We start from the raw sequence: 12,599 nt of genomic DNA, 5'->3' as shown, positions 1-12,599 counted from the left end.
TGGGGGGGCGCTGAGATTGGTGGAGCTCCCTGAGGCTCTTGCCAGCTCTGACACTCTGTGATGCTATCACATCTGGGAGAGAGACTGCCTCTCTCTGTAGCAGCAAGTTAGCGGAAGGGATGGATTCATTTTGCTGCTACCTAGATCACGTATACCTAGGAGGTCTATAAATAGACCTTAGTGCTCCAAGAGCCTCTGTGAAGCTGAAGTGGGAAATTGATACTGGGATATTAAATGCACTAAGTGCTTATCTCTTACACTGTTGGAGGTTCATTTTCATCTTAACAAGTAGATACTTAAGACTCTGACTTCTAAATACCAATTAAGCGGCTTCCAATGAATATTTATGACAGCCTTCCTCAATGGCTTGTCTGGAGTGCTGGGCTGTGCCTGAGCACCCAGCCTAACCGTGCAGGAGGGGATGTGGAGGGTAAGATATCAGCACCTGATGATGAGGGGTGAGGGGATGCCCCATGCCTCCCTCTTGCCACCCCGGGCCTGCAGGGCCTCTCACACAGGTGCCCTCCCCTAGGTGCCCAGGGTATATCTTCCTCTTCCCCTTTTCAGGCCTGGCTGTCTGCCTGTTGGAAGGGTTTATAGAATCTCTTGCTCGGAGTGTCCAGGCCTAGCCCCTTCTGATAGCAGAAATGTTCTTTATAATACCCTCAATCTTGGGAGGAAGCCCTTTAGCTATAGATTAACTATAATTGTAATTGGCTCTGTGTAGAGCTGAAATTCTACCTCATAATAATTTCCTGTACTCTTCTCACCTAACTTTACCTCCATCCTAACCTACCTCTGTCCCCTAACTTTGCTCCACCCTCACATAACCTAATTTTATTCCCTCGAATCTAATTCTACCCTCTGCCCGACTCCTACCTAACTCCTCCCCAACCTAACTTTCCCCACTATCATAGGTTTTTAATATCATTTTGTATCAATGTAGTTTTGTATGCTTGTATCCCTAAGCAATATATTGCTTAATTTTGCTTGTTTGAGTTCATAGAAATAGTATTCTGCCATATAACCCATTGCCGTTGAGTCAATTCTAATTCATAGTGAGCCTATAGGACAGATTAGAACTGCCCCATAGGGTTTCCAAGGAGTGGCTGGTGGATTCAAACTGCTGACCTTTTGGTTAGCATCTGAGCTCTTAACCACAATGCAACGAGGGCTCCATTTTGCCATATATAGTGTTGTTATTTTTTAGTTGGGATTGTTTCTAAGATTCATTCATGTTATTGCCTGTAGCACTAGCTGATTCATTTTCACTACTGTCAACTATTCATTCCAGTGTGTCAACGTACCATAATGTATTTATCCATCCTACTGTTCATGACCTTGGTGGTGTTTCCAGTTTGGGCTGCTCTGAACAGTCTTGTACTTGTCTCTGGTGCACATGGGTGTGAGTTCCTCTAGGACTAGACCCTAGTGTTCACCCACATTTCTCCCTCCCATTCTTTTACTTCCCCCATCATAGGCAACGGTTCTAATAGGTATCTTTTTTATTTACATATGTTTTTACAAATGTTGATTGTTTTGTGTGCAGACATTAATTTATGTAAATGTATTATTACATTTCATCCTGTTCCTTTTTCACTCAGCACTATACTTTTAAGGTGCATCAGTGTTGCTTAAGTATATCTGATTTGTTCTTTTATATTCAGTTCTTGTGGGTGTATCCACCGCTTTTTACCTCTCTGTTCTTCCCGTGATGGAGACCCAGGCTGCCTCCAACTCCCCACCACCTCAAACCACACTGCTTCATGAATGTTATGTATTAGTACTAAAGAAAGTTATATATGGTGGAAGAGTAGTTTTATTAAAACTCAGAAGGTAGTCCCGTAGTCACTCTCTGGAGTATATGTCTCTTTAGGGCTTTGTGCAATACTATCCCTGGAATGAATGCTAAGGACCAAAAATGTTAGGTCATAGGGCATATATTGTCTTAATTTGATAAATTAGGGCCAGGATGCTCTCCAGAATGGTTACAGCAGGTGTTATGTCATCTAGCAGTACAGAAGGGTTCCTATAATTCCACGTTCCTGTCTACACTAGGTACTGATGGCTTCCTAGTCTTTGTCAGTGGCTGAGAGTGAGATCTCATTGTTTTAATTTGCGTTATGATTACTAATGAGCACATCCCTTGTGCTTATCAGCTTTTCAGCATTCCTCTTCTTTATATTGTCTGTGTCCGTTGCCCTTTTTTCTCTGATGGGGTTTCTTGTTGATTTGCAGAAGTTCCTTGTACAGTCTAGATAGTAATCCTTCTCGTTTTAGACATTGTAATTATATTTTTCTATTCTGTCTCCAAATTTATTACCTCTGTCCATGGTACCAACACAAATATCTTTGTTGAACAGAAATTCTTAATTAAAAATTCTTTGCATCTCCATTCTCTATTATAGTCATCTTTACCATAGTAGATGGTCTGTGTCATGATGACGGTGTTGAAAATATAGAGAGTAAGACATAGATAGGTAAGAAGTGATGGATTGATTATCCCATTAGTGAAGAGAATATATTCTGCCGACATATCTAAATTTTCAGATGATTTGTCACTAGAGGAAGAAACAACAGAGGGGCTTAATGATGTGTTCGGGGATGGGGTGTACTTCCTGTCATGCTTTGCAAGCCAGGCTTCCCCTTCTCTCCTGTCTTGCAACTGGGCTGTGTCTCAGGGGCCTTAGCAAGTGTTGTTCCCACCTATCCATCCTCTCTCAAGGATTCCCAATTCAAGGAAATAGAGTTGTACCTGTATGAGGCCAAGAGAGCACCCATCGTCAGTCCCCTTCCCATGGGTGAGCCATGGGAATACTGAGGGTAGGGCCGGGACCACTAACTTCAGTTTTGCAGGCTGCATACGGCACAACTCTAGGGGGCACCAGACACTGGGTTCAGTTGGTACCACTGTACATGGCATCCTTCACTAGGGCTCTCCTCTTAACACAGTCCACATTCTGGCCTATCTGAGTCCTTGTCCTTGAGATCAGGTCATCATGGGACTTATGTTCTAGTGGGAGAGAGAAGGGTGGGAGGAACTCTAAGTAGATGAGTAAAATATTAGTGTCTAAGTTATCTAGTGCTGCTATAACAGAAATACAAGTGGATGGCTTCAACAAACAGAAGTTTATTATCTCACAGTCCAGTAGGCTAGAAGTCTGAGTTCAGGACATCAGCTCCAGGGGAAGGCTTTCTCTCTCTGTCAGCTCTGGAGGAAGGTCCTTATCATCCATCTTCCCCTGGACTAGGAGCTTCTCTTCACAGGAACCTCAGGTCCAAACCTCACAGTGCTGCTTTCTTGGTGGTATGAGGTCCCCGTGTCTCTGCTCACTGCTCTCTTTTATATCTCAAAAGAGATTGGCTTAAGACACAATCCAACCTTGTAGGTTGAGTCCTGCCTCATTAACATAACTGCTGCTAATCCCATCTCATCAACATCATAGATAGGATTTACGACACATAGGAAAACCATATCAGATGACAGAATGGTAACAAATCACACAATACTGGGAATCATGGCCTAGCCAAACTGATGCATATATTTTTGAGGGACATAATTCAATCCTTGACAATTAGTAAATTATATAGTAAATGCTATGAAGATAGGGTGGTCAGGGAAGGGCGTCTGAAGAAGTGATGTTTCAGTTGAAGAGGTGATGTTAAGCTGAGGACACCAGATTCTTATCCAATCTCTTGTTCCAAGGCTAGATTTGTTACAGGGCATTCATTTCTGGGTGCTTTATTGTGCAAGGGGGAGTGCAAGGATAATACAGGGAAGTCACAGCATAACCCAGTGGAAAACTGTGTAAGGAGATGGAAGACTATGTTCAAGCTGAGGACTTTGGGCAGATCACTTGGCCTTTCTGAACTTAGTTTTCTCCTCTTTAAAGTGAGAAGACTAGTATCCAATAGTCTTATGAGTCTTAAACAAGGGATACATGGTGAAGAGTTTTGTAAACCATTCAAGCATGATGTAAATAGGTAGTGGCTAATTAATTACATTAAAAAGCAGTAATACATGAGCTGCCGTAAGGCATAATGTGATTGAGTGCCAGGCATTAAGAGCAGTGAGATCAAAGCCAGCTGTAAAGCAGGAAGAAATAAAAAAAGGAGCCCTATGTGGCCTGAATATCGTAAGCAAAGAAAGGAGTGACATGCAATGAACCTGGAAAGGGAGGTGCTGGATAACATGGGGCCTTGAACACAGTGGAGGTTGGATCTTACTTGGAGGGCGGTGGGATGCCATTGGAAGACTTAAATTTAGCAGAGGAGAGATGTGATCCAGTATTCATTTTCTGAAGGTCACATAAAGAGGCTGTATTAAAGAAGGATAAGAATAGAGGTTAGAAAGCTGCTTTTGTAATGCATATCAGAGACAGTGGTAGCTTAGACTAAGAGGTACAGAGAAAAGAGCAGACTATATTTTGGAGATGAATTCAACAGGACAGATGTGACTTTAGAGGAAGGGAGGAGTCCACAATGACTCCTTGGTTTCTGGCTGGGATAGATGAGTGGAGGCTTGCAAAAATGGCATGGGGGCAGCATCTGACCTCTTGTAACTTCACAAGGGGGAAGGAGAATCAAGATCAACAGCCCAAGGCTGATTCCTGTGAGGTGGAGGCCAGACATACCTCCTCTCTCTGCCATCTTTACCAATTCTGATACCAACTGTACCCGCCATGGCACCCTCTATTTCTTTGCTGGGTTTGATAATTCATTGCAGTGGCCACATACAACTCACAGACAGTATGATTATGAGGTTTATTAGAGAAGTAACAGTTACAGTTCAGGCTCAGAAACACCCAGGATACAGTTCTTCCATCAGGACAGTCTCTTTTCAGCTGTGCTTACAGGCACGCCTCTCCCTGGCCCTCAGCCTCTGCCCAAAGGCACTCAGCTCTCTCTCTCCACGGGGCCAGGAAGCCCACCATGTTTTCTCCTGCTGCCGGGTCTCTGCTGCCGCTTCTTGCTACCTTCAGTGTTACAGTTCTCTCTCTTTCTTGGTCTCCTGGTTCCAGGAGCTTCTCAGCCGGAGGATCTCTGATCCAAAGGATGTGCTGGCTCCTGGCTGTTCTTCCTTGGTGGTGGTGGGATCCTCTCTCTCCTACTTCTGGGGTGGCTCCTTTCAAACCCAGCAGGATAGCAAAACTGACCAATCCCTTTGGTGGGCCACAATTACCCTATCACACAGTCCCCCACAATCACTTGGGTGGGAGTTACAAGACCATGGCTAGAAAGGCCAGATACAAGTGATCTATCGCACCGCAAGTCTGGTGCTGCATCCATGGAGAAGGTGTGGGGGAACGTGCTCTACTGGGGAGACAAGGGAGGGAGGAGCACTAAGTAGACAAGTGTTCGGGAAGGGGTGGATGGGCTTTGGTGCCAGGAGCCCTGGGATTCAAGGTGAAAGCCCAGTGCCTGCCCCCAGTGATCTCCCAGATAAACTAGTGTGTCAGCGGATTGTGGCTGTTAGAGCACAGTGCGCCAGGTGTAAGAACAGAGGGTGCCACAGGTGCCACACAAGTCCACAGGTGGGTTACCTGACCTTGCTGAGTTGTGAAGCCGAACCCCTGGAGCCTTGCTGGGGCTTCTCTGTTAGCTCTGAGACCGCTTGAGCAGTGTTTCCTGTGGGTTCTGTGTACATATTGCTGATTGGGAGGCCATGGGTGACAAATTATTCTCTGCAGGAAACCCAAACAAGACAACATTCAGCGGGATTTCTTAAAACAAAGCTCTTTGGAACGTCTCCCTGGCAGATCAGCAGGGCCCTTCTGTGGAGCCACCACAGACAGCTGCCTGGACTGCTCTCCTTACCAGGTGGCCCCACCCAGAAATAGAGGGTGGACCTTGCTCAGTTACTGAACTTAGCACGCTACAGTGGTTTGGTAGGAAATTTTTGAAGGAGGAATATGATGGTTTAGCAGCAATTGAACCGCTCCTCTCAGGTGTCAAAAAGGGGACCGGTGTGAACTGGGAAGTGATTGTGTGTGTGTGTGAGATGGTGGTTGTCGGTGTTCTGCCTGGAAGCTGGAGAATGGATAAGTTCTGACTTTAGAATCCTGTGCACTTTCCTGGGACATAGGCCTTCAAGGGCCTTTTCCTGTTTGAGGTGGTGCATCACTTCTTGAAGGTGGCCTGGGCCTGTAGAACAGCCGGTTACTAAATTTCTTGGGTATGGCTTACTTTCTGTAAATAAAGGGAATTTCACTGGGCCTAGGAGGAAAGGACTTATTGAAAAGCAGATTGACCCATGTTGCCAGCTAAGTCATCTTTGTGATTGCACTGAATGGATGGCTATATTTTTGAAGGACACTGGGTAGGATTCTCTACTTAGAAATATCTCCCCTACAACTAGCCCCAAATACCTACAGTTTGAAACAAAGAGCTTTTCCCCACACATACCTCCTGTTAAGGTTCTAGTCATGGAATTATCGAATGCCAGAAGAGGCTTTGGGGTGTTCTAGTCATAACCCTTTACTTTAGAGATGAAAAGACAGGCCCAGAGAAAAGAAGTGACCCAAAGTCACCAAGCAGAGACTAGAACCTGACATGAATAGAAGGTAAAATGTGACAATGTCTTAAAAATGTATAAAGCAAGTGATGTGGGCCTTTATAAGATGGAGAAATAATTACCTGCTGGATGCGTGGTTAAGGAATCAGGAAGGAAGGGACATCGGACATGCATAGGGCTTCAGTAGAAGGGCATGTATTGAATGTAATTTCAGGTAGAGAGAACACCATAAAGAGCAATGGTGGGGACATGTTTAGGCTTCAGGGACTAACAAGTAGTCCATTTGGCTAAACTGCAATGCCACCATCTCATAAGAAGTGTAGAGGTCATCTCCTGTAATCTTGCAGCAAGCCTGTAAGGTGAGAGGTAGCCTCCACAGTGTGGTTAAGTGGCCTACGAAGAGCCTGCTGATGGCAGAACCAGGACTTAGGCCAGATACTTAGATGAAAAACCCAGTGTCCTTTTCACACCACCACAGTCTGCCCTCTCGTTGCTAAGGGTTTTAGTGTTAGAGGATGCATTGTAGAGGGTTTCAAATGCCCAGCTAAGGAGTCTGGACTTGATTTAGTAAGCAACAAGTAGTTATTTAAGGTTTTTGGTGAGGAAAACATGATTAAAGCTGTGCTTTAGAAATTTAATCTGGTAGAAGTGTTAGGATGCATTAGAGACCTAGGTAACTAAATCAAGGAGGCTACTTAGAAGAGCATGGGCATAGTTTGGGGTCAAGGTCATAGGAGACTGGACTAGGATAATCTGAGGGTTGAATAAGTTAAATACCTTGTCCAAAGTCACATGAGGTTCAAATTCAAGTCTGTTTTTAATGGCCGTATCCTGGAACCAGTTTTCTAATGAATTGGAAGGAAAGCCTAATATACGTAGAACAAGGAGAGAGTGCTGTTGTATATAATCCCTTAAGGCTAATTTATGGGTTGTTAAAAAATAGTGCATATATATCTAATGTGCACCTAGCCTGTACTAGGTTGGGAATGGGAATGGGTGGTGTATGCAAAAGAATTGTAATGGAGCTAAATAAAAACCATCCATTTGTCCAAGTAGTTTAAATAGGTTTTAAATGGGGGAAGTTATTAAAAGGTATTTGTTGGTCCAAGAAGCAGTGACTTAGCCTTTATGTCAGCATCAGGTTTAATATCCACCAAATTAGGCAGAAGTTAGCACCAGTGGCCATTTCCCATACTTGTTTCTCGTGCCCAGGAGCCTCAATTGTAAAGATTTTTTAAAACTTGGGGATATTTATAACTCCTGCTAATACCTTGACCGTCTATATACATTTTCATTGTTGTTGTTGGGTGCCATTGAGTTGATTTTGACTCATAGGGACCTCATGTGACAAAGTAGAACTGCCCCATAGTGTTGTCTAGGCTGTAATCTTTATAGGAGCCCGTCACCAGGTCTTTCTCCCACAGCCGAGTTACTAGATGGGTTCGAACCGCCAGCCTTTTGGTTAGCAGCTGAGTGCTTAACCGTTTGCTTCCAAGTCTTATATTCCCCCCAACCCCTCACCTAGATTCCTACTCCTTTTGAGTTCCTGACACTTTGTTGCCACATAAACTATTCGCATTTGGACTTCTGGGCCCCTTACCCTTAGGAACAAACTACTTGTCCCTCAAACTCTTGTATGAGTCATTCTCCTTCATGAGTGGTGGGTGACTTTTCAGTCATTTCCCAGTAACGTGCAGGGCAGTTCTCATCTTGACACTGCAAGTGAAAAGTGACAAGTGTCACTGCTCTGCGCCTCCCTGCTTGTGCCAGGTGTAATATATTATGTGCCTTGCCTCGAAGTCAAGTTTCCTGTGTGTGCTATGTCGCCACTGGGCCTGACAGCACTCCCTGCGCAACGCCCCAGCCCCCAGTTGATTTTCATTCCATCCTGGCATCCGTGTGTTTCTTCCAGGGATCCTTATTAAGTACTTGGGACAGTACATACCCTCTCCATTCTAACTGTTCTCAGCTGAGGGCTAAGGCTCACACGTATGCTGTACTCATCCATGTGTTTTAGGTTAAACACACAGACTTTGGGTAAAACTCCAAACTTTTGGGTGTGGCTCCTGCAGTCCAGTTCTGCTTGTTGTAGATACAGGGAGTTTTAAAAATGGCACCAAGCTTGTGTCTGTTTCAGAGGTCTGAAGCCCAGCTTACTATGCTCTTGGTCATCTGGGATGGTTGTGTGTCTGAGAAGATCTTCAAGGAGTTGACGAAGAAGGCATTGAGAGCAGAGGCATTGTTGACAACTGTCGCTATTCCAGGGTCCTGTGAACGTAGTATAAAACTGAAATAAAAAATAAGTGAGAATGTAAGATATAGCCACCCAAAAGCTTCTTCTGAGGCCACCTTTCAATGTAAAGATTTCATAGAAATGAGGAGAGAAGAGACAGATTCTATTGGCAAAAGTAATATCCTGGAACTACAAGGGATCTCAGAAAGCCACTGTTATAACATCCCTCAAATACTAGGTAGAATTCTACAGAAATTTTCAAGGAAGTTGTTGTGTAGCTAGTTTGAGAGATCTATTTTTTCTGCTTCATCTTTTCAGCAGTCTGCTAGCCACCTGTATTCACCCAGGCCTCTCCCTCATTTGATGACAGTTTGTGTGAGCTGAGACCACATAGCTCTTTGCTGACCCTGAAGAGCGGCTGATGGTTATGGTTTCACAGCCCATGACTCTCCCCCTGGAGCTCCCCACTCCTGCCCGGGGCTCTTCTGTCTATCTAGTCCATTTCTAGTCAGGCAACTTCCTTTCTCTCCCATATTTCCCACTTTTCTATATTCTTGACCACTGGCCCAGAACAAAAGAGAGGACTTTCTATTCCTCCCTCTGCCATTCATTTACCTGTGCTGGTAAACTACAGCCTACGGTGTTGATACTGAGCCAAGCAGAGAAGGCCACCTGCAGTGGCTTCTCTGTTCTTTCTTCTATAGCCCACTCTGACCAGGAAGCCACAAGAGCTAGTGTAAGGCATGTAAACATTGGCTGGTGCCAGGAGACCTGGGTTCTAACCCTACCTTCACGCTTCTCAATTTCCTCATTTGGAAAAGAAGGAGGTTGGATTTGTTGATCCTTCACTCGCATCTAATACAGTAGTATACACTGAGTATATACTTTGTGCTGGACGGTTGGAAGCCCTGGGAATTCAATGTAAAGTACTTGCCTTCCTGGAAGTGGGCATGTGAACTGGTAGTAGGTGGTTGAGCATAACCCATACGTGCTATTCATTTCCTAAATGTGGCTCAAGCATTCAAGCATTCCTACTTGAATGTCCTATCTGTTTTAAAGGGATAATACAGATGTGTTTTCATTGGCCTGATGTAGAGTGTCTTTTGCTTTCAACCTCTCAAATCCTTACTGCAATTTACACCTGTTTTATCTAATTCTGGAAAACTTGAGGCAAGATCAGCCTGGGTTAATAGCATGCCCTTTGTGATATGTCTATATGAAGAAAAAATGTGCATAACTGTGCCTGGTGGTATGCTAGGCTCAAATACAAGAGAAAAAAAAAAAATCCTTGTTTTTGAAGAAATTATAGCTTATGTGGTGTCACAAGATGGCCATGTTACAGAAACAGGTGGGATTATATAACCAAAAGTGTATGTGTGTGTGTGTATATGTATGTACATTCTTAGAGGATGTATATAAGGGAGTGGTCTAGGATGCATTGCCCCCAGAGAGTACTCAAGAGAGGTGACCAGCCGGTCGCACCTCCCTTCCTCTGAGTCATGGAGAGGGGTGTGTGCTGTTCATAAGCCCTCTCCTAGAACTTCTTCCTGCCCCCCGCTTCAGATCTTGTGTGGGCACGTGAGGGAGGGTGGAGAATTTTTATGCTGTCCCTTCAAATTTATCTGTAGGAGAGAGAGAGATGCTTCTGATCAGGCTCAGGCCCTTGTCAGCAGAGTCCCTGGAAGGCAACAGAGCCTTTCCACGACCAGCAACTGACCAGAGCTGTTTCCCTTCCAGAGATGAGAAGAACCAGTCCATCATAGTCAGCGGGGAGTCTGGAGCCGGGAAGACAGTGTCAGCCAAGTATGCCATGCGTTATTTTGCCACAGTTGGCGGCTCAGCCAATGAAACCAACATTGAAGAGAAGGTCCTGGCGTCCAGTCCCATCATGGAGGTAAAACCTTCCAAAGTCCCCAGCCTTCCTGACTTGAGTTTTTTCTGCTGGCAGCTAGACTGCTGGATGTTGAGTCCTCCTTGACTGATCACAAGAATCCTTGGAAGCAACTGACTTAGTCAGCCTGAGGGCCCATTATCCACTGTTTGGAAACAATTATAAAGGTGCCTGAAAACCACAGATTTGAGAATATGTCCTTCAGGTCCCTAGTATTGGGCAGAGTGTCCTTTTCATGTTCTCCATATTCCTTGACTCTGCTGTATTCTTGAATGTTGTAGTCACAGTCCTTCTCCACCCACCCCCACCTCTGCTGTTGTTCTCCTTCTCTGCTGCCATCATGTCAGAAAATCAGTGCTCTCCCAAAACCATTATATGCTTTGGAGGGCCACCGAGTCAGGAAGGCAGTTCTCATGGTGGGTGGGGAAACTGATGCAGAATATTCTTCTTTTTCCTCAAGAAAATATCTGGATATTTTGTCTTTTTGTGGGGAGGGTGGAGAATAATGGTATGTGATAAAATAGCATCTGTTGAACATCCTCAGAGAACAGTTACCTGTGATGGCCCTGGCAGGTCCTGTCTTGTATATCTCTATTCTCTCTGACATAGCGAAGACTGCATTATAGGGGCTGGGGTTACATGGGCTCAGAGCGATCGATGCAAGGACAGGGGCAAAGATATTTCCTAAAACTTAGATCTTACCATAAGCAATCATGTTTGAGAGTCAGAACTCCATTTCTGTTTGTTCTCTTTCCTGTTTAAAGACTTCATTCTGATAGAGTGGAACTAAATGTCTGCATACTCCCTGGGCCAGCTCTTATTCCCTGCCTTTGAAGCTGAGGCTCTTCATTATTGTCTGGGTTATAGTCTGGTAGGAGTGGGCCCTGTTTTCAGCTCTGGGTAGCCCCCTTTGTTTTGTTGAGAAGGGTTAAAGTTTATTAAGGAGCCCTGGTGACACAACAGTTAAGTGCTCTGCTGTCAACCAAAAGGTTGGTGGTTTGAACTCACCCAGCAGCTCCACAGGAGACACACCTAGCTATCTGCTCCTGTAAAGATTACAGCCTAGAAAACCCTGTGGGGCAACTCTTCTCTGTCACACGGGGTCACCGTGAGTCAAAAATCAACTCGATGGCACACAACAACAACAACAACAAGGTTTATTAAGAAGGTTGAGGCCACAAGCTGCCATGATAGCATCAGGCTTACCCTGAAGAGCCCTGAGCCCCATCAACTGAGACACAAGTCACCAAGGTGGGTTTGTCTTCCAGATTATTTTGGAGCCGAGGGGAGCAGGAACCTGCCTGGACTTTCCCAGGTCCCATCTCTCTCTCTTTTCCTTTACCAAGTGCAAGAGTAAATTCTGAGTCTTGAGTCATAGGATTTTATGGATTATCCAGGCAAAATCTTTAACCTACAGAGATGCATTATCTGAAGAACTTTCATTCTTTACTGAGTAGTAGGACATCACCTGCTCACTAAGAGTTAGACAAAAGCAAGTTTCTTTATCTGTTATATGAAATGGGAAATGGTCAATACAGGTGAAGGCATTTTTACCAACAGGAAAAACTTTTATTCTAGTACAGTGGTTCTGAAACTTGAACGTACATCAGAATCACCAGGAGGGCTTGTTCAAGCACATATTGCTGGGCCTTAGCCCCGGAATTTCTAATTCAGAAGGTCTATGGAGGGGTCCAGGAATTTTTATTTCTCAGAAGTTTTTATAATGATGCTGATGGTCTGGGTGCCACTCTTTGAGAATCTCTGACCTGTTAAAAAGGTGAGAAGGGCTTGCTGGAAAAATAGTTAGAAAATATTGAAGAATAAATCCCCTAGTATCTTGCTGATAATCATTCAACATTTTGTTCTATTTCCTTCCAGCTTTTTTCACTAAACTTTGCAGTTTAAGCCTGTCCTCTATCATTAACTTTTTATAAACTGTCTTACTGGCTGCAAACATATGT

At 44.4% G+C, this 12,599-nt stretch overlaps 1 protein-coding gene across 1 annotated transcript in view; it reads left to right on the top strand.

The window, feature by feature from the left end:
- MYO5B (myosin VB) overlaps window positions 1-12,599 on the top strand; it is a gene marked incomplete at its 3' end in the record, with an annotated part of 218,200 nt that overhangs the window by 44,300 nt on the left and 161,301 nt on the right. Inside the window, exon 4 of the mRNA XM_023733930.1 lies at window positions 10,485-10,641. Coding sequence (XP_023589698.1) covers window positions 10,485-10,641 — 157 coding nt within the window. The remainder of the gene's footprint in view (window positions 1-10,484; window positions 10,642-12,599) is intronic.

This window comes from Trichechus manatus, unplaced genomic scaffold (genome assembly GCF_000243295.1).
Source record: "Trichechus manatus latirostris isolate Lorelei unplaced genomic scaffold, TriManLat1.0 scaffold00063, whole genome shotgun sequence".
NCBI classification, from domain to species: domain Eukaryota; kingdom Metazoa; phylum Chordata; class Mammalia; order Sirenia; family Trichechidae; genus Trichechus; species Trichechus manatus.
This window is presented reverse-complemented; position numbering and strand designations above follow the sequence as displayed.